Genomic DNA, 26,232 nt, shown 5'->3' on the forward strand with positions numbered 1-26,232 from the left:
AATTGGAAGATAATCGTGTTGAAAGCTTCCTGTTGAAAATACTGAAAGTCATAGGAAGGAGGGAAGAGAGGAAGCACGCTCTTAGCACGATCAGACGAGCAGAACCAGTATTTCTAATTACACTTTAGACCACCCTCAGCACCCGTCACGCTACTCTGATGTCTCCTTCACGCTGCTCCATGCCAAATGCGTATCACGTGTATGTCTCCTCGTGCTATCTTTAATTCATATTCAGATGTTTTCGTCTGTTTTTAGGACTATTTTCAAAGTCAAATGATATTACCGTTCACCGCTCCTGTGAACACAAAACATGCTCACAATGTGTCCTTAAAGCAATCAAAATTTTGAGATTGAAATATTAATTTTTCTCTTTTAAGGGAAAAAATATAAACTTTCCGATTAAAAATATTACTAAAAATTAAACATGAAGGTCAAAATTTAATATGTATGTAGGAAGTTTATATCACTTAGTATATTGCCATTTTCATTCTCACTAAAAATTATTAAAAAAAATAATTATATTTCTTTAATGGTCACAGATGTGAACAGTCGACTCTATATGGGCATTTCTTCCTACTGTTGGTGCACAATACTTGTTAAGTTACGACAAGAAACAATGGTTCAAGATTAACACAAATAAATCAATAAATAAAAAAAATATAAAGAAATTGCTTTTTAAATACAGTGGTATATGCATGGAATCGAATCGGTAATCAAATTGGCATAATAAAATCTTAGTTTTTCTTATTACATAAAAACTTCCACTAAAGCCAGATCAAGATAGGTGAAATAAGATGCCGGAAAGTTTGGAAATACCACGCTGACACGACAAAGCAGACGCAAAAAATAAATAAATAAATAGATAAATAAATAAATAAATAAATAAATAGAATAATAAATAAATAAAAATAAATAAATAAAAAAAAACTTTGAAAACTATAAAAACGTCCACTATACTGATGACAAATAGAGTAGGTAAGATGCAGGAATGTTTGAGAGTCCCAGACTGAGATGGTGACGCACGCAACAGAAGCACCAACAAAAAGAACATGTCTTCTACTACAGTTATACGGCTGACGGCGGCCTTGAGCACGCTGTGACAGTCTCACTCGGATCAACAAAATAAAGAAAGAAAAGGGTTGGGGTAAAAACAACTACGAATATATACACGAACTGTTAAGAGTGGATATTCAAGTACATATTGTTTTGCAACACTCTTTCATTCGTTAAGCATTAAGGCTGATACAAAAAAAAAAAAAGAAAACAGAAGTAACAAAATATAAATAAACAAAAAGTTACAAGCGCATATATTGTTGGGAGTAAAGATCAAAGTATATATTTTTTAACGTCACTGAATTTATTAATGAATAAAGCTGTTCCAACGACGTGTAGTGCTTAGAAAGATAAAAATTTGGTGGAGGACTGAAAAAGAATAGCGCAAATGAATTTATATCGTTGGCAAAGATTCAAGCACATATTTTTTTCCCAAAATTTATTCAACTCAATAAAGACTGAGGGTGTTGCAGTGCCGTGCAAAATTTAGTAAAAGAGAGAGAGATAGAGAAAAAAAAAAAAGAGAGGAGGGAAAAAAAAGTTATACTCTTATACAGTATAGGCAGTAAAGATTCAAGCAGTACATTCCCTCTCCCCAAAAAACACTAAGGCATTTCCAACGGCGTGCAATGCTTACAGGGAAACACTGATGAGTTCTCTACATGCTTAGTCACCTTTATTGACAAATAACATGTTTAGTACCCAATAGTAAATAAGATTATAATGATATACCTAAGTAGAAGGAATAATGTGCTTCACTCGTACGTGCTTCGTGGGATACAGACTGCTTCGTGAGTGGACACGCTTCATGGTTTGGTTCGTGGTCTTTTTTTTTTTCCTTCTTCTTCTTTTTTTTCCATTTGCTCGCTCCCAGAAGCCTTGAGTCTCCTTCGTTCCTCCGTTCTTCAACGGGGTCTGTCCTCTTCTCGGATTCCTGCTGTGTTGTCACTAATTCTTCTTTCTGACAAGCTCAATCTTTATCTTTCTCTCTCTTAATGCACCGTCGGTCTTCCCTGTGAAGCTTTCTCTTCTATGTTCTCAATTTGTTTTCGTTTACTTTTCATTCGTTATCGTATTCGCTGATTTGCTTCCTTGTTACTGTTTTTGTCTCTCAATATTGGACAGTTTTCTGATCATCACTCAATTTTTCTAGGGATTTTCATTCAGTACTCCAGTACTTTTTAACATAATCACCAAATCTCTTGATGCATTCTTTTTACGTACATAAGTCTTTTTAATAGTCTCGTAGGCAAGAAAAAAGACGAAAATAACCTTCTGTTCACTCATTTCTGCGATTACAGATCCCACTTCGTTGCTTTGAGAGTCAACAAATTACGAATACACAACTGAAAAGGCTAAAAGTTCTTGTTTAATCTTCCATCTTAATTTCAGTTCTTATTTTGATTATCTTATTTTCTGATGGTTGTGATGGATTTTTGTCCTCGTTTCGTACCAGCTTTCCCGATCCCACTCAGCGTGTCTTGTGTGAGTGTAAGAGAGCGCTGCAACAATCCATCCACCAAGGAATGCCTTCACTTAGGTCCTTTCACCATTACTCCACGTTGTTGTCCACCTCGGGGTCAACGGCATCGCTACACATCCCATCATGGATAACTCTGAGGTCTGCAACGCCCAGTGATGTTAGTAATGGTGCATAGGATAGAGTAAAGGTGCATACAATACCGTTAGCATCGTGCAAGGCAGCAATGTGATGGAAGAGTAGGTACAATACATAAGTTCTATTCTACTGTCTACAATACACATACAAGGTAATGAGTGTTAATTTGTTAGTGTTCATGGCGATTAAGCATATTATACTAACTAAGTACGTATTCTTAAACATTTCCGTCTTCTACGAGAATATTTATATTATTTTAAAGATTCTCATAAATACTTACCCCACAAAATGGTTGGAACATTGTTAACCTCTTCAGTACCATGACGTGCTTCCATATTTATTTTGCTTACTATTTGGTGATTTTATGCAGCTTCAGGAATTTATGTGAGGATTGAAATACTGAAGACTCTGGTCATCAATCTTCTTACCTACATAAATCCTTTCTAATGTAAATAAAATCGTCTAATCGTACTCAAAACTCACGGTAAAAATGCGTCCCAATACTGAAGAGGTTAAACTATCAGTAGAACTATGAAAAAAAAAAATTCTCTTGAGAACCACAAAAACTTCCATCAGGTTGTGTTAAAAGTATGTAGCTGAAATAAGATACGGAAACGTTTAAGAGTACGGAAGCAAAACCCGTCTTACCACTTCTGTGAGCCTGGTATTGATAAAGTCTACGGCATAAGTACTGAAAATTAAAGGAAGATGAGGAAAACAAAAGAAATTAATACTATGCCAAACATCAGCTGCTACACAGAGAAGAAAAATAAAGAAAGAAAGGTCAAGATTAGGTACAAGTAATCTTAGTTTTAAAAGAAAGTATCAGCTGACTAGAAGAATGTTATTGCCTTTGATATAGTCTGTTCCATCTATGAAGTCCGTTCTAAGCGTGGCAGATTCCTGAATTCCCATGAGTGCAGAAATGCTTTGTCGACCACCAATTGTCAGATTAAAATTGACTCTCTCTCTCTCTCTCTCTCTCTCTCTCTCTCTCTCTCTCTCTCTCTCTCTCTCTCATGTACTATATATAACTTATATTTTATTTATTTAATATTTACTTATTACTTATTTTTCAACTCTTTCCACACCATTTCCATGAGGTAAAAGTCGTGGTTGTAGTTTCTATCTTGCTTGGTAGCCAGATAGGAAGTGAGGCGTGAGTCGTGGCACTTGACCTGACTTCAACCATGTGAGGGACCACCACCACCACATCGTGGCAACATTGGAAATAAATCTCTGCCGCATGTCATAGAATTGATATAAATCGTTGTTATAATCCTAAACATCGACACTTACTGTACTATGAAACCTCCTTTACTATATACAGCATACATAAATAACTTTTAAATAGCACATGCATGGGAAATAAGAGCGAGAGACACATACAAGAAGATTGATTTGGCATATGGCTAGAGGTAAACGACGTGACCCGTCCCACCCTGAACGGACTTCATAGATGGAACAGAATATAGTCGGTAAAGGCACGTCGGGTTGGATGCGAGGATTAAAAAAAAACAATGTTAGTATAAGAGGGAGGACTATGCTACTTGAGATTTAAATGCTGTATAAAGATGGCTCAGAACGGCTTGAAGATGTGGGTAACTATAATCCATATTGCTGATCCTAGGTAATGGTGGAAGTCAGAATAATCACAAGGACTTGGTAACGGGGTGAATGGAAGGTAAGGTAGTCATTTCTAAACACATCAGAATTAGCCCCTGTCAACACCACTCAATTTACTTCAAAGTTCCTGAGTGTGAACGTGAAGACACAGAGCGAGAATTGGTGTGTTATGAGCCGAAAATTTTGCGGGTCCCGGAGGCGGTGGGCACAGAAATTTTGCAGGTCTGGGGATGGCGGGCACAGAAATTTTGCAGGTCTGGGGATGGCGGGCATAAAAATTTTGCAGGTCTGGGGATGGCGGGCACAGACATTTTGCAGGTCTGGGGATGGCGGGCACAGAAATTTTGCAGGTCTGGGGATGGCGGGCACAGAAATTTTGCAGGTCTGGGAATGGCGGGCACAGAAATTTTGCAGGTCTGGGGATGGCGGGCACAGACATTTTGCAGGTCTGGGGATGGCGGGCACATAAATTTTGCAGGTCTGGGGATGGCGGGCACAGAAATTTTGCAGGTCTGGGGATGGCGGGCACATAAATTTTGCAGGTCTGGGGATGGCGGGCACGGAAATTTTGCAGGTCTGGGGATGACGGGCACAAGAATTTTGCCAATCTGGGGCGTGGGCAGTGACAGAAATTTTGCGAGAGGTGGCATGGGTTCTGGGACGAAAAAAAAAAAAAATGTGGTTTCAGGGTATGGGTGTGCACAGAAACTTAATTGGATCAGGATCAATAAGACAAAGCAAGGCACCCGCTTAGACCTCACACAAGACCTGAGGGTACTTGCTAGACAGGCAGAAAACACGAAGTTGGAGAGAGAGAGAGAGAGAGAGAGAGAGAGAGAGAGAGAGAGAGAGAGAGAGAGAGAGAGAGAGAGAGAGAGAGATGGGAAAGTCAAGGCGAAAGGAGTGATGGGAGTGAAAGAAAACGGACGTGGTAACAAAGAGACAAGGTGGAAGTCTCACTTGGGTCCTCCTTCTGGGCACAAGCCAGAGCGCCGTCGTTGATGTAGGAGCAGCCGTCACTGGCACACAGGGGCCGGAACATGCGGTTAATGGGACAGTTGTCGATGCTGCGGTACCTCGACCCAGGCGCCTTCTGGCAGACGCAGCTGACCCATCCTGGAAGCGAGGCGGGACAAGAGAAGGGAGATGAGGGCTTTCACTCACTACTGGCTGAAGTAACGCTCTCCCTTGAAGGAATATCAGTGCTTCCGTCGCACCGGTTAGCTGTTCAGAGGTGCAACAATGTTAAAAGCAATAACAGCAAAAATAAGAATACTCATCTATTCCAGACTATTCTAGAAAATGTATCTTTTTTTTATGGTTCTCTGTCCGTCGCGTCTTCATCAACCATTCTCCAGATGACAATTTATTACATCAACTGATCATCTGTTATCTTTTTTCAGCGCATGCACTTTAGATATATCCATGCACTTCTCTCTCTTTCAATTACAACTAACACGTTTTAATCCTTCAATCTGGTTCTCTGTCCATCCTACCTTCTTCACTTAACTGTACTACTCTAGACCAGCGCATGAAATTTCCAAAAAGGTACTACATGGAAATACTGCATTACAAGGAGGGATGCATGGCATACCCGTGATATAATGTGTCAGTGTGTATGAGGATAAGGGTGCACAGTAAAAATTTATTCTCTTCCGAAATTTCATGATCTAATTGTTACTTGCCCTGTCTAACTTTTTATTTTTATTTTTAAGATAGTTACCTGTTGGGGGAACGTGTAGCTACCTTTATGAGAAGCCCGCAGCTTGGCTGGTGTTTGATGGAACGGTTTTTTGAAAGCTAAGTCATGAGTGAGACTGTCGTCCACTTTGTGTCTAATTACAAAACCAGCTCTGGTTGTTATCTTTCTAACACACACACACACACACACACACACACACACACACACACACACACACACACACACACACACACACACACACACACACACACACACACACACACACACACACACACACACACACACGGGATGTAAATCGAGGAGTTGTGACCTTGTTGTCCCGGTGTGTGGTGTGTGCCTGGTCTCAGACCTATCCCAAGATCGGAAATAATGAGCTCTGAGCTCGTTCCGTAGGGTAACGTCTGGCTGTCTCGTCAGAGACTGCAGCAGATCAAACAAACAGTGAACACACACACACACACACACACACACACACACACACACACACACACACACACCGCATAGTGTAGTGGTTAGCAAGCTCGACTCCGTAATAAAGAAGACTGGCTGGGTGACCAACAGACGACCATGGTTAAACACACACACACACACACACACACACACACACACACACACACACACACACACACACACACACACACACACACACACAAATCATACTAATAACTTTCCATAACCTTACACTAATTAAACTACAATTATAATGCTTATGAACTAATTACCTGCTGATTATATATCTATATGACTAATAAGAACTTTAAACTTAAGTCTACTTAAGTTACTCATAAAATCTAATAGTTTTCTCTGCTAGGTAGGAGAAGAAGACGGTAATTTCAATAGCATAAACTAAAATAAATGTACTCAGCTTCCTTCCTTTGTGCCCTTCCTTCCTGCCCTATAACACAAAACCACAGTGGACTTACCAAGCAACAGCAGCCCAATCACAAAAGCTAGACACCGCATGATGATCTGCAATAAAGAAAATGTAATGTAAAGCAATAATTAAATCTCATTGAATATAGATAACTCAATACATGACAGGCACGGGTGGACAACATATAAATGATGTATATCTGTTAATTATACTTAAGTGTGTGTGTGTGTGTGTGTGTGTGTGTGTGTGTGTGTGTGTGTGAAGAGATCAAATATATTTTACACTACACAGCTAAAGATGATAAACATGCAAAACACAATCAAAACAACTTGAAAGACATAACAAGCTACACATCACCAGGCTCTCATCGTTACTGTCACCAACATATTTGATTCTACTGTAGGGCAAAACATTCCACTCACAAAAGCTAACATAACAATTCTTTTCCCCTTAACACTGGATCATTAACGTACAACTTTATTTTCTTTCCCTCCGTGTCACTACTAGATATCTCAACACCTTCAGTACTTTTCCTTCACATAAAACACTTTTAATCAATAATACAAGCAGCATTTTTGGTTCCAAGACACTATTTATCATATTTTAGGATCAAGATTTTTTTGTATTTTTGTGGGGCACTTGCAATTTCAGCAGGTTTTCTATATCAGGGTTTTTGTTATCCTAATCTCATTAAATCAAAAGATAATAATAATAAAGACTCCACAACCATCCTCACCTCCACCGCCACCACCACCACCATGCATGCACCACAACCGAACTGAAGGTATATAATGTTATGCGTGTATGCATGTGTGTCTGGAGGGTGTGTAGGTTGTTGTCATTTACACACACACACACACACACACACACACACACACACACACACACACAGGTAAAACTATACTAAACATAGCACTATGAACGAATATATAATGTGGTGTAGCACTATGAACGAATATATAATGTGGTGAAGCCAACAGCAACTCAGGTTAACCAAAACGAACTAATTGGCAAACACAGGTGAGTCTGCTACATCTGTGGACTTGAACCCAATTGATTAAATTCGACACACCGTCACTTAATCACAAACGAGTCCAACATCTATATATTCATGCTGCATATCATAGTGTAATTGTAGCATATACTCGTACCACATATCATTTCAATAAGGAAAGTGTAAAAACAGCGTTAAAACTAAACTCACTCGTCCCTGATTCACCCAACACACACACATACACACACACATTCACTGGCAGACTAGATAAAGTGACACAGGTGTTCCTAACTGGCCACATTCACACCCCTCTTACTCCTCGTCCTCCTTCTCCTCACCCTTCACTGGGGACACTTCTACGTCGGTGACTGAAGAAATACTGGCGCTCTCCACGACCAGAGTGTGTGTTATATGAAAGAGGTGACGTCAGTGGGTGGTGGGAGTGTTATTAGTGTGGTTCAGTGTTGTTTTATTGCATCTGATTCGTTAAGGTTGAAGTTGAGGGTAATATTAAAGGGAATTTCGTGTTTTGCAAGTGTTTTTCTTCTTTTACTTCTATTTTATGAGATGAAATTGAGTGATACTAAGATTTTTTTTTGTAATTTTTGCGTTATCAAAGATGAAAATAAAGATGGATGTATTAGAAACTTTTTAAATTACGAATCAATAGGTTAGATTTTTTTTTTTCTTGTATCTGGTGACCCAAGTTAAAAATGGAGAGATAGAAAGATATTTGGTTTTGCTTTTTTACGTGTATAATTACTGAGTGATGAAATGAGATAAATTGAAGTTAAAGATATATATCACAGTAAATTCCATATTTACAAGTCGATTTTCTTCCTTGTTGGTGTCCTACGCTGAAATTAAGTAAGGTCATTTTTTTTACCAGTTCTTAATTGTTAATCGATGAAACTGGTGGTGTGAGTTGAAGTTAGGAGTAAAAATATTTATCAACCTTTGTATTTATAAACATTTTTAAATCGCACTTCATAGTCTACGCTGTAACTGAAACTGATATTATTTCCTTTACTTTTTTTTTAAGTTATTGCAGTTTTCGACGTATGAAATTGTTGACCGTGTTCAGATCACCAAATTGACCCAGCAGTGACTCTAGAAATGTCTACCAAACCAAGAACCAATCAAGGCTGACATTTCACGCGTGGACAGATGTGGAAAAGTCACACTACGCAGAAGCCTGAGAGTTAATGCCCAGCGCAGGTGTGTGGAAATAGAGTGGAGAGGTGGGGAGCTGAATATCTTTTCACTACCACTCCCTAACAGCCCTGTCATTTTCCGGACCCCTCACCGTCATTACCGTTACACATCACCACACGGAAACGCATACTAGTTGTTCCTTTGCCTCATTACCACATCCCACCACCACTCACCACTACTCATCACCACAAGGAATGACATGGTTGTTTTAATAATTTCTCCTACCTTTCACCACCACACACAGGCACACTATACCAGGATCACTCACCATCCCTCCCCACCACTCACCACCGCTCACCCACACAACGCATGAGAAGATATTATTTTTGTTGGTATGAGTCACTTTGTTGATTTTTAAAGGCGTGGGAATCATCTGTATATTCTTTCCCACGCGTGCCACCTCTTCCTAGTTGCGGGGCACGTCTTCTCTGCGCGCGCGCGTGTGTGTGTGTGTGTGTGTGTGTGTGTGTGTGTGTGTGTGTGTGTGTGTGTGTCTGTGTGTGTAACGTAAGAATAAGTCAGATGAAAATTTACACTTCAAACATGAATTATCTTTTCTTTACTTTTCTTTGTTTTCTTCTTTTTCCTTTTTTTTTCTATTTGCATATGAAAACGAAAAAAAAAATGAGGTTCGCCTTTCCTTTTAATCTAAAGCCTTTGACCAGCTTGCAGTACCAAGAAATTTAGACAACGGTGATAAAATTCTGAATACTCTCGCAAATGGAGGACATTTTTACATCATCCCATACACGTTTTAGGCAGTTACATTATTTTCTACTACAGTCTTCGCCATACAGTCTTTACTGCCAATTTGTATCTTTATATCGTTTCCTTCTTTCCTTCCATTTGTGTGTGTACATTTATTCACTTTCTTGTTTTACTAATTCAATTTATTCGAGGTTATTATTAATGTCAAGAAAAAAACATGCAGTGATAAAATATTAGCGAGTCAGAATTAATCGCAACTGGAAAACCAACAGACAGGAAGCAAGGCAGCGAAGAATGGCGTACGTGACATGAGACCACGAGTGAACATACGTGACTCTACTGACCGACATTCCCTAACGTACATAACAAGTGGCACGAGTCTTTCCTTTTGTGACTCAAGATTGACACTCCTTTGTACACACCTTGCCTATTTTGATAACAATTAACAGTGCTGGTTGAAAAAAATGTGTGTGTGTGTGTGTGTGTGTGTGTGTGTGTGTGTGAGAGAGAGAGAGAGAGAGAGAGAGAGAGAGAGAGAGAGAGAGAGAGAGAGAGAGAGAGAGAGAGTGTGTGTGTGTGTGTGTGTGTGTGTGTGTGTGTGTGTGTGTGTGTGTGTGTGTGTGTGTGTGTGTGCTGAAAAAAGACATCTGCACCTCCCATCATGAATCACACACACACACACACACACACACACACACACACACACACACACACACACACACACACACCTATTCAGAACATTCTCGTATTTTCTATCGGTATATTTACGTATGTTCTCATTATCCATCAAAATATTCATCACTATCATTCACCATCACAATGAATGACCCTTTCAACATCACCACCACCATCTCATTAATCACCACCCATCAAGTACGTGCAATATAATGCATCTCCAGACACCAGTACATAAAAGACCTACGAAACACATAACAAACACTGGACTAGTTGAAGTATAAATGACGACAATAATCAATGGCCTACTTTCTGGCTCCCATCTATATTTCACGTACTAAGGGTTGGTGTTTGGCCCGTATTCAAAATCGATTTGCTCTCTCGCCACGACTATTTCCAAGGGCCAGATAATTAGCGGGGTTTTTCAAGAGTGTTTCTCCAGTTAAAAATGTAGAAATCTTGTCACACTGCCTCTAGAACCGTAAAAACACCTTAAAAACGCTTTGCTCTCTCGCCACGACTATTTCCAAGGGTCAGATAATTAGCGGGGTTTTTCAAGTGTTTCTCCAGTTAAAAGTGTAGAAATCTTATCACACTGCCTCTAGAACCGTAAAGCCACCTAAAAAAATGCTCCGCTCTCTCACCACCACTATTTCTAAGGGTAAGACGATTAGCGGGGTTTTCAAGAGTGTTTTTCATGTTAAAAATGTAGAAATCTAGTCACACTGCCTCTAGAACCGTAAAAACACCTTAAAAAATGCTCCGCTCTCTCACCACCACTATTTCTAAGGGTAAGACGATTAGCGGGGTTTTCAAGAGTGTTTCTCATGTTAAAAATGTAGAAATCTAGTCACACTGCCTTTAGAAACCTAAAAACACCTCTAAAACGCTATTTCTAAGGAGCAGATGATTAACGGGGTTTTTCAAGAGTGTTTCTCATGTCGAAAATGTAGAAATCTTGTCATAATGCCTCTAGAACCGTAAAAACACCTTAAAAACGCTCAGACGATTAGCGGGATTTTCAAGAATGTTTCTCCAGTTAACAATGTAGAGATTATATCACTCTAGAGCCATAAAAACACTTTAAAAAAAATCGTGTTTATATAGATAAAGCCTTTTGGAATACTGGAGGTGAAGTACAGAATTGTTTGAGAGTACGGGCTTTTGTGTCGCATGGTGCTGTCTCCTCCTCCTCCTCCTCCTCCTCCTCCCATCACAAAGCAGGTCGTAGGATGAATTATTACTATCGATCAGGGTCCGCTTATCACTTCCAGGAGGTGATGACGCGATAGCAAGACACGCAGCCACCCTTATGAGCCTCTAAGCCACGTATTAACTCTTCTATATACTCGTTAGTTTGCTGGATAGTTAGGTAATTAATACTTTTCTTTCTTTCTTTCGTTTTTTTTTTTTTTAGTTATTCACTTAGTTTGTTAATTAGTGCATAAGTTCATTGGTCCTTTTCTTTTCAGTTCAGTTAGTCAGTTGATTAATAAATTTGTTAGTTGGATAAATAGTAACATTATTTTCTTATTTTTCATCTTTTTTTTCTTTTACTTTAATTTTTGCAATTCGAGTTTGTTGATTATTTTTCTGTAGTTATTTAGATGCTGAACTGACAAAAAGAATATAAAGCACAACAGAGATAAACGTAGATCATATTATTACTGCCCATTCACTACGTGTATCCCATAAACTCCCCACAACACACTAATCCCTGCAGAGTTAGTACACGTTCTGCCTCGATCAGCACCTCATATACTTTATAACTCTCACCACCACCACCACGACAACCCCCATCATTACCATTCATTCCTATCTTAGCTTGTCGTACCTTACTGTCACCACCATCATTATGCGTCACTTTCAACACCAATTCTCTATCACTCATCACTAATATGGTCATTGTATTATTTCTTATCATTATCATCATTATTATTCATCACAATCCATCACTTCTCTGTTACTCACCGTTAACATGGTTACTAGAGCCAAAACTCAAGGCCTTTTAACTCTAAGGAAAAGACTAAACAAATGTGCTGATGGTGGTGGTGGTGACGATTATATGAATCATCCTTAATTATCATCTTATTCACTCTCCTTCCTGTTTATTTTCCAGTTAAACCACTTCAGCGATGAAGTATGAAAAAAAAATGAGATGAATAAATGATATGAATAAAAACTGAAGGAAAAAGAAAGAAAATTAATGAGGAAAAGGTCCAATAAAGGTCTCAATATCTAATGAAAGCAGCTCGAAGGCAAGTTTAAAATGACCTGAAGAAGTACCTCGAAATTATAAAAAAAAAATAAATAAACAAACACAAGAGTATTAGATTAGAAAACAAGGGAAGTTGCAATAAGCCATCAGGCCATGGCAATTCTTATAGGAAACATGCCTTCTTATATCTATCTACCTTTGCTCCTCATCTAAATCCACATATCGTTCTATAAAGCTAACTATTAACACCTTCAATACTAGGACACATTTTCACCATGAGTTTTGGGTATGATTAAACGATTTTATTTGCATTAAGAAGGGTTTATGGAGGTCAGAAGATTGATGGCCAGTCTTCACTATTTTAATCCTCACAAATTTCTGAAGCTGTATAAAATCACCAAATAATAACCAGAATAAATAATAAAAAAAAAAAACGTCATGGTACTGAAGGGGTTAATGTTTCCTACAAGACAAATAAATGCGACTTTTGATACCCTTGCAATGTTAACGTGGAAGGGTGAAAGAGGAGGAGCAGAAGGTGTACGTGGAGCTCTGATGGGAGTCTGCAGGTGTGCTTGGGAAATCCCTTGGAGAGAATGGGTCAATGCTCGTATCCAAGGCAAAGTCAGGCTAGTCAGGTGATGGCAAGGGTGGAAGGGTCCAAGATTCTGACTCATTGACACTACTGCTATTGATGTTGATTCCGCTGCCTTTACTTAAGTCTTCGCTTTGAAATGTTCTCTTCTTTTCTCTCATGAGGTTTTAAATGCCGCGGAGATAAGTCTCTCTCTCTCTCTCTCTCTCTCTCTCTCTCTCTCTCTCTAAAATACACACCACATTCACGACAAAGCTATTAAATCTTAATGATAAAGAACTCAGACCGTAGTAAAGGTGGTGGTGGTGGTGGTGGTGGTGATAGATATGAAGGAGCATGGCCAGCTGTCCCAACACCTGCTGCATCACCACAGCTGCGCGCAATATTCACCGCCACCCATAACACCCAACACTCCACTGAATAGCTGCTTTTTTTTTTTTTTTTAAGAGGTGTATAATTATGATATGATTGAATAGCCAATCTACGCGTCATATGTCACTCCGAAGCGCAAAGGACGTACAAAACAAGAACAACAACGACAATAACAATAACAATAACAACAACAACAATAATAATGATACTACTACTACTACTACTACTACTACTACTACTACTACTACTACTACTACTACTACTACTACTAATAATAATAATAATAATAATAATAACAAAAATAATATTAATAAAAATAATAACAATAACAATAATAATAATAATAATAATGCATAGCTATAGTTTACAATTAATTATGATACTTTTGTAGCTACCACGTGGTATCACAATAACCTCACTTATAATTAGATCGTATCTGTTAACAAAGAGAGCCACGTGACACCATGATGAAATACAAAATAACAAGACAATCTACACCTATACTTCGCTAAAGTTAAACCAATACATTGTGCATGTCAACACAGAAAAGTCACACTAGCAAAGAAAGTAAGAGTTACAGTGGACGCTAAATTACGGAATATGGCAATCTTTCCACAAGCGAATGTCAGCGGCGCCTCGCGCAGGGAAACACTTATAGATCTTCGCGGCTCTAACAACAAAAAATAAATGAATAAATAATAATAATAATAATAATAATAATAATAATAATAATAATAATAATAATAATAGGAAAACACGGCACTCGTGATCTTACTCTTTAGTCTCTACCAAGGTCTCTAGTTACTTGATCAATTGGAATTCTATATCTATTTTTTCTTTCTCATTTTAATTATTCTATACATACACACCTCATTAGTCTATCGTAATCGTAATACTGAACACCTTTGTGGGCAACGCTGCACTTTCTCCTCCCACTCGAGTAATTGGTTCGTTCATAGCCAGGAAGCGAGTCTTGGTAAGTTTCATTGGTTCTTTGGTTACTCAGATGGAATTAAATAGCTACTTTTCTTTTCCTTTCTGAATTACTCAATTGCGATTTTATACTTACTTGTCTTTCATATTTTAACTATTCTTTGCATACACACAACTATTACATACATGCACCTCTCACAAGTAGGCTAATGCTGAACACCCAACAATGCAGTTGTCTCCTCCATTCGAGACACTGGTTCGTTCATAGCCAGGAATCGAGTCTTGGTTAACTTCCTTGTTCTGTTCCTTAACTACGTGGCAATTTTTTTTTTTTTTCCATCTCGCTATTGATTATGTGTAATAATTACAGAACATGTTTAAGAATCACGCACTGGAGAGAGAGAGAGAGAGAGAGAGAGAGAGAGAGAGAGAGAGAGATTATTTACAAATTTTATCACCTTAAATATTTACAAAGTACTACCTGGAAACGCTTTACTTACCAAAGGAAAGCTATCCTACTTTTTCTTCATACACTCTTCTTCACAACTTCACGGCCACAGTCCACAGCATACCCTGACAAGGAGCTGTTGATGGATTTTACATCACATTCGAAAGACACCCTTCACTAGCGTTCCAAGATGAATGACGCTATGGCGCAACAAGTGGCGCAGCCTCGTGGTCGTCTGCGTGGTTATTGTATGTTAACTCATTACCGAAACAAACACAGGAATATGAGAATATGATACAATATTAGTATTTACTATAGGTATATTTCTTTGGGAACCTGATTTTCCATGAGTTTGTGATTACCTTTAATACAAGGATGATTTAAAGTAGATAATCAGGTAGGAAAAACACACACTCTCTCATCCACACAACTAGAGTATATACTCTATCTTTACATTCTCAAGTTCAATCAGTAAATAACAATGATACAATATGAACTGGTCCCTTCCATTCAACAGGTCCAATGATTGTATAGTAGAGGTAAATGTAGCACAGTAGTATTTGACATTCTTTTGTAATACTGAGACGTCTCACTTTGAAAGGAAGAAAATCTTTTCACTATAACAGTAGTGCATTATTCCACACACTCAGTAAACTGTCAACAAACCAGCACTCCCACACTCTCCAGAGCCGAGGAAGATGAATATGGTCTTCCTCCTCACCACCAGAGATAATATCAGAACCATAAGGTGTCTGAAGTGCATCTCCTTTCTAATTCATGTCCATATTACAGTAACTCATTCACTAAAATCATTGATTCAATGACAACATGGAAAAAAAAAAAAAAGCTGTCAAAAATTTTGATATAGGCATTGTATAGAAAAATCATATGTATCAAAATACACACTAATTACCTCAAAGTATTTCCAAATGTACGTAAAATATGTTAAAACAGAAAAAAGTAGTGATAAGAGATAGTAGTAGAAGTAGCAGCAGTAATAAAACCAGCATAATTATAAGCAATGGTAGAAGTAGTGGCTGTATCATTAATCTGGAAGATGTGGCCCATATTATATAAAGACATTACACAAGGACACAAAAATATTAATCACTAATTCTCAGACTTCCTTGTACCTGAAGTAGTACTAGGTGGTGAAGCATCAGGTTCTCAATGGTGAAGACGTGTATAACAGATTTGCTATGTTAAGTAAAGGTGAGAAAATTAAATGAAGGTCAGTGATAGACTGGAAGCACCACTCAATCCCAGACCTCAGCATACAGAGCAAAGTGGCTAGTTCCTTTCTCCACTGTCTTTAATCCTCCCAGTCACTACAGACCAGACTAGGCAGGGTAAACCTTGGAGCAGGCAGTCACTTAAGAAAATGCCAACTGTACACTGGGATGTAGATACAGAACTCCCCTGCAGTGTAAACAGACACTGCATTTCACAGCACTCCACAGTAGTGGTGGTGAATGCTGGAAACTCATAAAAACATCTAGAGGTAAAATAATTGCAGTAGTAGGAAACAACAATCAGTTTCTGTTATTGTTGTGATTGTTGCGCTGGCGGAGCGGCGTTTCCTCCACAACCACAGAGCCAGCCAGCACATCATAAATGGTGCGGTTGTGGTGGAAGGAGATGAAAGTGAAGCACACAGGGAACAGGAACATCAGCAGGAAGTTCTTCATGACTGACCGAAGAATGGCCCGGGCTAGTCTGAAAAATGAGGATACAAAACAAATCACACTCAGGAATGTCATGGGATGGCATATAGCACACCAAGATCAGTTAGTCTTTATCTCTTGCATGGCTATCAGCAAGTAAGCATGGAGTAGTCAAAGTTAACACTGAATAAACATCCACCTCGGTCACAGTGATCATTATGACTCAATTGGTAAGCTGTGTATTTGTATATTGAAGTCCTGTGAGTGATTTGATTCCTAGCCACTCCCTCTATATTTCAAGCCATGAAGTGCTGCATGTAAGGATGGGCAAACTGCTTGACTCACAGAAACAAAAAACACAGGCTAAAAATAATGATGTATAAAAGATTTCATAAAAATATACAAACTATTCCCCACCCCCTCTCTCTTTTTTATACCATACCAATGTCATTTATCTTTAATACCATGTGGGCTATTCACGCGAATTTATGGGCTAAAGGAGATACTTTCTGGAGTACCTCCTATCTCAAAGCCCACCTGCTAGGAAATCACTGCCCCGAGTGAGGAAGCCCAACCTACACTTGGATTGTAGACAGGATTCAAACCCGTGCGCTTGGAGACCCTTTGGACCCCAAAGCACACATGGATCCTCTCTCTCTCTCTCTCTCTCTCTCTCTCTCTCTCTCATGGCACCTACACACATTCCTCCAAGCATTGAAAAACTACACATCAGCACCTCACTGTGCCACCTACCCAAGGTCCGATGCAGGATACACCAGGGCCTGATCTGCTGCAGTTGGCGCCACCCACTCACAGTACACCACACGGAGACCTATAATCTTCTTACCAGGTGTGGCTCCTCCTGCTCCCCCTGACCCACGGTGGAGACACAAGGCCTGGAATAAGGAAAGAGGTATTCATGGGTAAAAGGTAATGTTAGAGGTACACACTACAGCTGCATGAGGCCTCAGTGCTGATCCCTGTCTCCTGACCTCTGACCTTGTGGTGCATATCCCTTACTCCAGCACACTACACCACAGTGATATCTATAATCTAAGTTTCCACAGTTTACCTTCCCCAGACACCAATTAATCAATCAATCTGACGGAAGAAAGAGTAGTTGGTGTGCTGCGTGCCAACTGCCCCAGCCTGGACAATAATTGGCTCCCCATATATTTGTAACCAGGCAAGATTGTCACAGAACCTTGGAAGTGCTAAAGAATGCAAGAAAGTTGTTATGAAAATATAATTGAAAAAATATTATGATTATTCTGAATTTGTGGATACCGAAATAGTATTTAGTCTTTATGAATACACAAATTCATATAATGGAACCATGAACAGCAACCACCAGAGAAATTCTTATAACTTGGTATCAGAATCTATAAAAAAAATGTGAAATATCTCAAATAGAGCAAAAGAAAATAATATAATTCTTCATACATATTTCCGATTCCTTGTTACAACAGCTATCTTTCTAAACACTTCCAGATGACAAAGAAAAGTGCCAATATGAGGTTGATTCCATCCTTTCTAGACTATAAAAAGTATCCAAGAGAATGTATTGTGTAAAAAAAGTATGTAAAAACTTATAAGTGATTATGATTATGAAAAACCATCTGCTATATAAAAAGACTGCTCTCCATCCTTCCCACCATCACATGCGCTCACCTCAAAAAGGCAAGTGGCCACACGATGAATGAGCTCCAGGACAAGGATCTCTGAGGTCATTTGGAAAGCCAGGTGGTAGTCGGCCAGGAAATCAGCACGTAGGTTCTCAAATTCATATTTCTTGACGTTACTGCTGCAGAGACGAATAAAGACCAAGTTCAGAATTGTAGTAAGTAATTTCATGCACATATACGAAAGATGGTTCCCCAAAAAAGAAATAATGCATTTAACTTTTATATTCTCACTCATTCATACACCTCTCTTAGCTAATTTGTCCCCATTGAGAAGAAAAGTAATCTTACACTCACTTTACATTTCTTTCATCAACAATAGCTCACATTCTTAAGTAACTACAAATATACCTAAATTAAAAAAATAGTCAAAAACCATATCTTACTATTCTTAAGTAAACATCAAACACAAACCATTTGTATAAAAGTAAGACATAGACAACAAAAAATCTATCATACTGACAAGAGGTCAAAAGTGTCCACAGCAGCAAATGTGACGGCAAGCTTGATGACAAAGAGGAGGGCAAAGTCAATGACCTCTGCTACAAGCCTCTTCCACACTGGGGGGATCTTGTACTCTATTCCTGAGGACAGAAGAATGAATTAATAGTAGAAAAAGTTAATACTACAGCATAATTATCATTGTTTTCCTCCACATCTTTATTCCCCTTTGCTGTTGAATGACATATTGTTTTCTTGTCATTATTTCTATCTATTCATAACTTTACTTTTCCTTGTAAAAATAAATGGCATTTTTTCTGAAGCAGTTGTCATGTTTTCATATGTACCAGGGGAACAATCGAAAAGTGAAAAAATGGATAAAAAAATAAAACAGAATAGCTATAATGGAACCTTGGCTCATGAATGGCCCAGTACACAAACGAATCGGTTAATGAACGAAATTTCAAAAATTTTGTCTTGGCCCACAAACAGAGTTGTTGTCTTTTGCATGAGATGGCATTGCAAGGAGTGTCAGTTGTTCTCATGGTACCACACCATAAACAGTGTTTCTTAAAGTGGTGTTCTGTTTCTTTGCTTTGTCATCACAGACGACCACAACAAAAAGGCATCTCACCACCAGGACAGCTGGCGATGCATGATATACTTTGTCTGGAAGATCACTATATGCCATCTTACTGTTAGTTAGATGCCGTTACTATAGCAATGACAATACTTTGCTTATTCCAACTGAGAGGTGCACAAAAGTGTTTGATAGGGGATACATACTGCAGGGACTGCAAGGTAAATGCCAAGTTGCTCTTTGAAATGCAGCCCTGGGGTCCAGGAATGGGTTAAACTATTTTACATTGATTCCCATGGGAAAAATAGTTGTGGTTCACATGCATTTTAGCTCTTGTATGGCTTTCAGAAACTAATCAAATTCATCAACAGAGGTTCCACTGTAAATAGAGAAAAGAAATACTCACACACAAAGCCATTTCTTAATTGGTTTGCTGGACATGACTAATGGATATTCTACACTGTAAATTTGATGAAGATAGCATGATGTAGACATGATGGAAACAGTCTTCTAATCAAAATATCATCTAAAATAAACATCTGTACATGAAATAACAGCATTCTCATGAACACTAATGCTACAATAAATGTGTTCACGAGGAAACAGTTTGAGTGTCTGTGCAGGGCAACCTACAAAGGTGTGATACAAGATTAATAACTACATTATAAAAATACAAGAACCTAGATAAGATTGAAAGATAATAAACAATAAATGAATAAAAAATATTAAAAAGATGCAATATTATCACTTACCTCTCTGTGGTATCTGTTGCCTCTGTTGTTGCTGCTGCTGTTGTGGTCGCTGTTGTTGCTGCTGTTGTTGCTGCTGCTGTGGTGTGGTGGTGGTACGGGTGGCGGTGGGTGGGGTTGGAAGGGATGTTGTAGAATGTTCCAGGGTTGGAGGGATCAGAGGAACACCCTGAGAGGCCTGTACAGACAAACATAAACACACACACACACACACACACACACACACACACACACACACACACACACACACACAAGGAAGAAAGAACAGAGATTTATGCTATTGTAATGGCAAATATAATGATAAATGTAATAAATGTTATCATTTTGTTTAGTCCTTGTTTTCCCTTAATAAGTTTAACAGGGAAGTTATAATAGTGGAAAATAGTGATGGTAATAGGTAAGAAGTGCAATTACTACTACTACTATATTCTTCCTATATATAAAGCTGCATTTGAAAGGAAACCATAGAAATAGGGTACCACAGATTTTTTTTTTTTTTATGTTAAAAGCCTATAGCGCCTGTACGTATACTTGAAAAGTATATATGGGAAGTGCTGTCAGGCTTCCGCCCATTTGTGGCATAGGCAATTCCATTTATAATGGTAGCTACCCATATTAGGGCCCATATCACCACCCAAGCACATCTTTGGTGCATCCAAAGGGAGGCAGTGGCGTAGTGAATAAGGTGGTGAGAGTGGGATCGGGCAGCCATCCACGTGTAGGTTCAAATCCCACCATGTACAGCCTTAAACATTTTGCCATTTGTCGAGTGGTTTAAAGTTACCTAAGTGTCACCATGATACCCAGGGTCTAGGTGGTTACACCCAAGATGAGCTTAAGGGGTGATATGGGCCCTTAATATGGGTACCACTATAAATAAAATTGCCTGCGCCAGTAATGGGCGGAAGCTGAACAGTGCTTCCATACACTCTTCAAGTGAGCTTACAGGCGCTATAGGCCTCAACATAAAAAAAAAAAAAAAAAAAAAAAAAAAAAAAAAACACCTAGAACCTGGGTATCATGGCAACATGTAGCTGGGTAACTTTAAACCACTCGACAAATGGCACAGCTTCAAAGCGGTATGTGGTGTGTTTCGAACCTACTCATGGATGTCTACCCAATCCTACGCTCACCACCTTATCCACCACGCCACCGCCTCCCTAGATTTGACAATACAGGAAATACTCTTCGGTCCCTTTGGCATTTATCTAAGCAATCCTTATGATAACCACCACCACTATCAATAATGAAAATAACAATAACTGTTAACAGCACCACCAATCCCATTACCATCAATAAGAATAAGAACAAAGAATCATAAAAATAAATGGGGGAACAAAACTAATAATAATAATGACACCACCAACAAGAACAACAGTAATGTGAATATAAATAACATTAAAAAGAAAAATAATGGTAAAATAACCTATAATAACAACATCATTGCCATCAAGAACATGAATAAAAATACAAATATAAACAAATATCAATAATAAAAAGAGGAACAGCAAAGTGATACCAATGTGGAGCTGACCTGAGAGTGTAGACTGGCCAGGAAGTAAGGGAAGGACATGGCCACACACTGCAGTTGGTACAGCTGGGCAATCCAACCCTGCAGCGCTGTGATGTACTCCTCATTGTTGCCGTATTGCTGCTCCTGCTGTGGCTGTGTGTGCTGAGCTCGTTGTTCTTGTGTTGCTGCAGCCATGACTTGTGGGATAGGTGAAAATACAGTTTAAATACATAGAATACACACACAATATTATTAATTCCTTACCATCTTTTGTATATCCTGTAAAGATGTACACTAAGAAGCTACTGATGTTTTTGCTGGATGGTACAGAATGCATTTGGTTTGTACACAGAGTGAGTTGCAGGGAAAACCATGATATTAGTTCTATACTCTTCTAGTTATCATCATCATTATTATATGTGCGTATAGCTAACATTATTTAGGCTGGTTATTACTGGGTTTATGGGAGCTGAACAGGTCTATCAGGGTAATGAAACACTATTTGACAAGATCTTGGGTGCTATGTGCTGCATATTAGATATATTATTGAATTTTCAACCAGAGATAAAGTATGTAGCCAAAGGTTCATTGCTATCATGTATTTCATTGTGTTAAGAATGATTGTCACAATAAAAAAGATACAAAATATGTCCACTTTCCAACTTCCATACACTTACAGTGTCGTATTAAAATACCATGCTGTAGTCTGGATACATAACAGTATGAACAAAGAATGAGGGTCATGGATGGTCAGTGTACCACAAAGCTTCTGCCTCATACTGTTAAGAGGTTAGTTAGTTCCACACAATTAAAAGTTAAAGTTAAAAATCATATTTTGATAAGGTATTATTGCAGTTTCAACCAATACACTGCATGTAACTATACACATTCTCACGGTCTAGATCACATTTCTATGAGCATTTTTTCTTTTTTTCTTTTACACCATGTGGGCTTTTCACGGGAATTTATGAGCTAAAGGGGGTACTTTTTAGTGGTACCTCCTATCTTAAAGCCCACCTGCTAGGAAACCATTGCCCCGAGTGAGGAAGCCAAACCTACACTCGGACCGTGAACAGAATTCGAACCCATGCGCTTGGAGACTCCTCGGACCCCAAAGCATGCATGGTTCCACTATACCACGGCAGCCCATTTTATCCTATTGGAAATTAATAATAACTTCAGGACAGAATTTTTAAGATTTACCTCAATTTTAGCTCTGGATCTTCCCACAGCAGTCAGTCAGAGGATAGCTACAGAGTGTGTTTGCATGTTTGTTATTAATATTACCCAGGCACTGTAGCAGTCTGTCAGTCATTAGGTTAGGTTAGGTTACACTTTTTCAAGGGATAAAATTTTCCTCGTTTTTGGTTTCCCAACCCTAAAACTTTGCTTTCCTGGGAGGTCCCTAAGTTTGCTAGACATAGGGAAACAGAAATATAAGATAAGGAATATTGGTTCAAACTGCAAATTTACCTTTGATAATTAATGATTGAAAGTAAATCTTAATATTGAAATATGTTCATAGGAAACCAATTTCCTGAAGGATCACTTTGCTGCTTGCCATGATGGAACTCACATTCACAGTTATTTCAGAAATCTTCTTCAAATGAAAATGAAAAGCCCACTCATAACACTTTTGTGCTGGAGCATAAGCTTTCTGGAAATGAGGGGAACTGATAGGAACGAAATAAGGTACTTTCGTCTGTGCATCACAAGGCAAGACCATTATTCTGAACGCATCAAAAATACATGGCAAGTAAAGTAATCTTGCCCATACATCAAATAACAGGACAAAAATGCCAGACATACTCAGCTTGTCGGAGGGAAGAGAGAAGCAGGGATGCGACACTACTAAACGCCGTCACCAAACATAGCAGTAGCCACAGCAAGGCTCGGCATAACACTGCATCAATAATAAACACAGCCCCATCACGAATTCTAAAGCCACGTCATGATAAGAACCACAAAGTTCAATTCCTTCCTCACCCTTTTAGCCATTCTTACTGGCATAACACAGCTCCTCGTGGCCCAACACACACCCCACTCACCTTTCAATGCTGCCCTGCCTAATCAGGAGCACAAGGATGCAGGGAGGTATGGGTAATAACGCCAAGAGTAGCAGATCCCACTCTTGGTAAACACAGAGACCGTCCCGGGAGGAAGATCTTGATATGGAGCAGCGCGTTGCATTGCAGCGTTGCTCTTTGCAACGGGATTCTAAAGTCGTCTGGAAATATGGTGTAAAATCTCTCTAAACTATTATTATTTCCTAATTTCAGGGAAATGTAGTGCCTAGTGGTTAAGGTGATGAGTGTGGGATCAGGCAGACGTCCACGCGTAGGTTCGAATCCCACCACATACCACTTCTGAAAGAAATAATTGAATATGAGATGATGCAATAGCTTGAACCCTTTACAACAATGCTTCTTAACTTTGCTGGCTGAAATAGATTTTCCAGGATGCTGAGAAATGCTCCAAATTTAGTGATGCAATGTTAGTATTCTATAAAAGTGATGCAAGAGTACCAAAAGAATTTTTCTTCAACGGGAGTGTACTCTCCATCTTATAAACCTGAACCTATTGCCGTGTGTTGATGAATTTTAGTATAGAGATGGTGAACACTAATTTTGTAAGAACATTCCACACTTCAGTAGGATATCTGAGTCGCGAAGGCACATGTTATTAAGGGATGCTGGACTGGTGGCTCACTTAAGTTTGTTCTAAATAATAATAACAAATGGTTTATGAATACAGTGGAAAAAAAAAAAAACACTACATACTTGAAATGGATCTGACTGAGGATGGCGCAGAAGACCGTAAGCGATGAAGAAGCTTAGTTTGCTGCGGCGATCCTAACAAAACCAGTCGAACGAAGACAACAGCTAAGGTGGACGAATCAATAACGTTCATGTTAGCATAAGTAGTTTTATAGAGTTCAAGTACCATTAAAATCACGAAATAATACTTTAGAAACATTTGGATGAGAGAAAAATATTTATTTTGCTTATCATTTGTTATTTACCTATATTAGAACATTCCTGCTATGAAAACCTTACTCATAACGTTAGAAAGACCACAATAAACTATTATGCAAGTGCAAGGATGAGCAAGGCGAAGGAAGAAAGAGGAGAAGAAGAAGAGAACAGAGAAAGCGAGGGCTGGAGAAAAGGAAAGGAACTGATAAATGGGAATATAAACACGTATTAATTCAGGACATAGAAGATAATAGCAATAATGAGAAAGTAAGAAAAGCTATGATAATGAGAGGATTATGGAAATACTATAACAAAAGGAAGAGGGACTAATAAGGAGAAAGAACAGAGGACAAAGGGAGGAACCAAAATGAAGAATAAGGAGACAAAGAAAAAGAAAAAAAAAAGGTTGCTTTGAAGGTAACAACAACGAGTGATGATAATAATGATGATAATGAAAGCGGGATAGTGAGGAAGGAGAATGAAAAGAGAAGAGGAAGTGAAAGACAACAAAAATGCGACAAAGATGAAGAGGAACAGAAAAAAAGACCAAATTGAGAAGAAGGAAAATGAAAAGGAGGAGAAGAAAGAGGGGGACGACAACTAAAAGGAGGAGGAGAAGGAGGAAGGAGGAGGAGGAGGAGGAGGAGAAGGAGGAAGAGGAAGAGGTACAGCAGGAGGAGGAAGAGGAAGAGCAAAAGGTGCAAGAGGAAAGGAAGATAGAAAGAGGAAGGATGTAGCAAACACACTTCAGAATATATGACACTAAGAAGAGACAACTTAAGATTTTATCAGCGGTGAGGGACGAGAGGCGGAGGAAAAGAGAGAGAGAGAGAGAGAGAGAGAGAGAGAGAGAGAGAGAGAGAGAGAGAGAGAGAGAGAGAGAGAGAGTTGACGATGAAAAGGAGGGGTTTACACAAGACTTTCCCTATATATCACTACAAGCATCAAGAAAACACCACACAACCCACAACCACACACCTCCCCACTCACTCCCTCTCCCCCTCTCTCTCTCCCTCTCCCAGCTGGTCCCAACCACTCCCTCTCACCGGGATGCGAAAAGGAGATATACAGCGACGTCCTCTGCACATACACATACACACACAAACACACACACGCGAACACAGGAACAAGGGCGCACATTCTTTCTCACAGCTCCTTCATCATGGGAAAATGACTCTCTCTCTCTCTCTCTCTCTCTCTCTCTCTCTCTCTCTCTCTCTCTCTCTCTCTCTCTCTGATAGTCTCCTTCCTTTCCTCCTGAACAAATGATTTCGACAACGACAGTGTAAAATGTCTGCAGGGGAGAGAGAGAGAGAGAGAGAGGGAAAGACGCTGCTGGGGAGGCAGAAGGAGGAACTGAAGGGATAGGAAAGGGGATCTGAGTGACTGAGGTAGCGGGAATTGTATAGGGAAGGACTGGGGGAGTGAGAACAGAGAAAGAGAATGAGAGAGAAATGATAGAGAGAGGAGTGGAAGATCAGGAAAAGGGATCTAGGTGACTAAGGTAGCGGGAACTGGATAGGGAAGGGCTGGGGGGAGTGAGAACAGAGAAAGAGAATGAGAGAGAAATGATAGAGAGCGAAGTGGGAGGACTGAT

At 39.0% G+C, this 26,232-nt stretch overlaps 2 protein-coding genes across 3 annotated transcripts; both read right to left on the reverse strand.

Moving 5' to 3' along the window:
* Window positions 1–1,714: 1,714 nt before the first annotated feature.
* Window positions 1,715–7,648, reverse strand: LOC123514791. The gene is made up of 4 exons (XM_045272965.1): window positions 7,610–7,648; window positions 6,923–6,968; window positions 5,258–5,413; window positions 1,715–2,676 (listed from the first exon to the last, which is right to left on the reverse strand). Exons 1-4 carry the CDS (start codon window positions 7,631–7,633, stop codon window positions 2,606–2,608), a joined length of 297 nt encoding a protein of 98 aa, XP_045128900.1. The 5' UTR covers window positions 7,634–7,648; the 3' UTR covers window positions 1,715–2,605.
* A 7,685-nt stretch (window positions 7,649–15,333) lies between these two features.
* On the reverse strand, window positions 15,334–23,857 carry LOC123514790 (protein FAM8A1-like). 2 transcript variants are annotated; one of them, XM_045272963.1, is made up of 7 exons: window positions 23,709–23,857; window positions 21,682–21,857; window positions 20,151–20,325; window positions 18,841–18,961; window positions 18,367–18,499; window positions 17,449–17,591; window positions 15,334–16,747 (listed from the first exon to the last, which is right to left on the reverse strand). In XM_045272963.1, exons 2-7 carry the CDS (start codon window positions 21,853–21,855, stop codon window positions 16,564–16,566), a joined length of 930 nt encoding a protein of 309 aa, XP_045128898.1. In that variant the 5' UTR covers window positions 21,856–21,857; window positions 23,709–23,857; the 3' UTR covers window positions 15,334–16,563. The 2 variants fall into 2 exon arrangements, with proteins under 2 accessions (XP_045128898.1, XP_045128899.1); XM_045272964.1 differs by lacking the exon at window positions 23,709–23,857 and adding an exon at window positions 23,470–23,634.
* Between the last annotated feature and the right edge of the window lie 2,375 nt (window positions 23,858–26,232).

The sequence above is a fragment of the Portunus trituberculatus genome, chromosome 38 (assembly GCF_017591435.1).
Source record: "Portunus trituberculatus isolate SZX2019 chromosome 38, ASM1759143v1, whole genome shotgun sequence".
Taxonomy (NCBI): Eukaryota; Metazoa; Arthropoda; class Malacostraca; order Decapoda; family Portunidae; genus Portunus; species Portunus trituberculatus.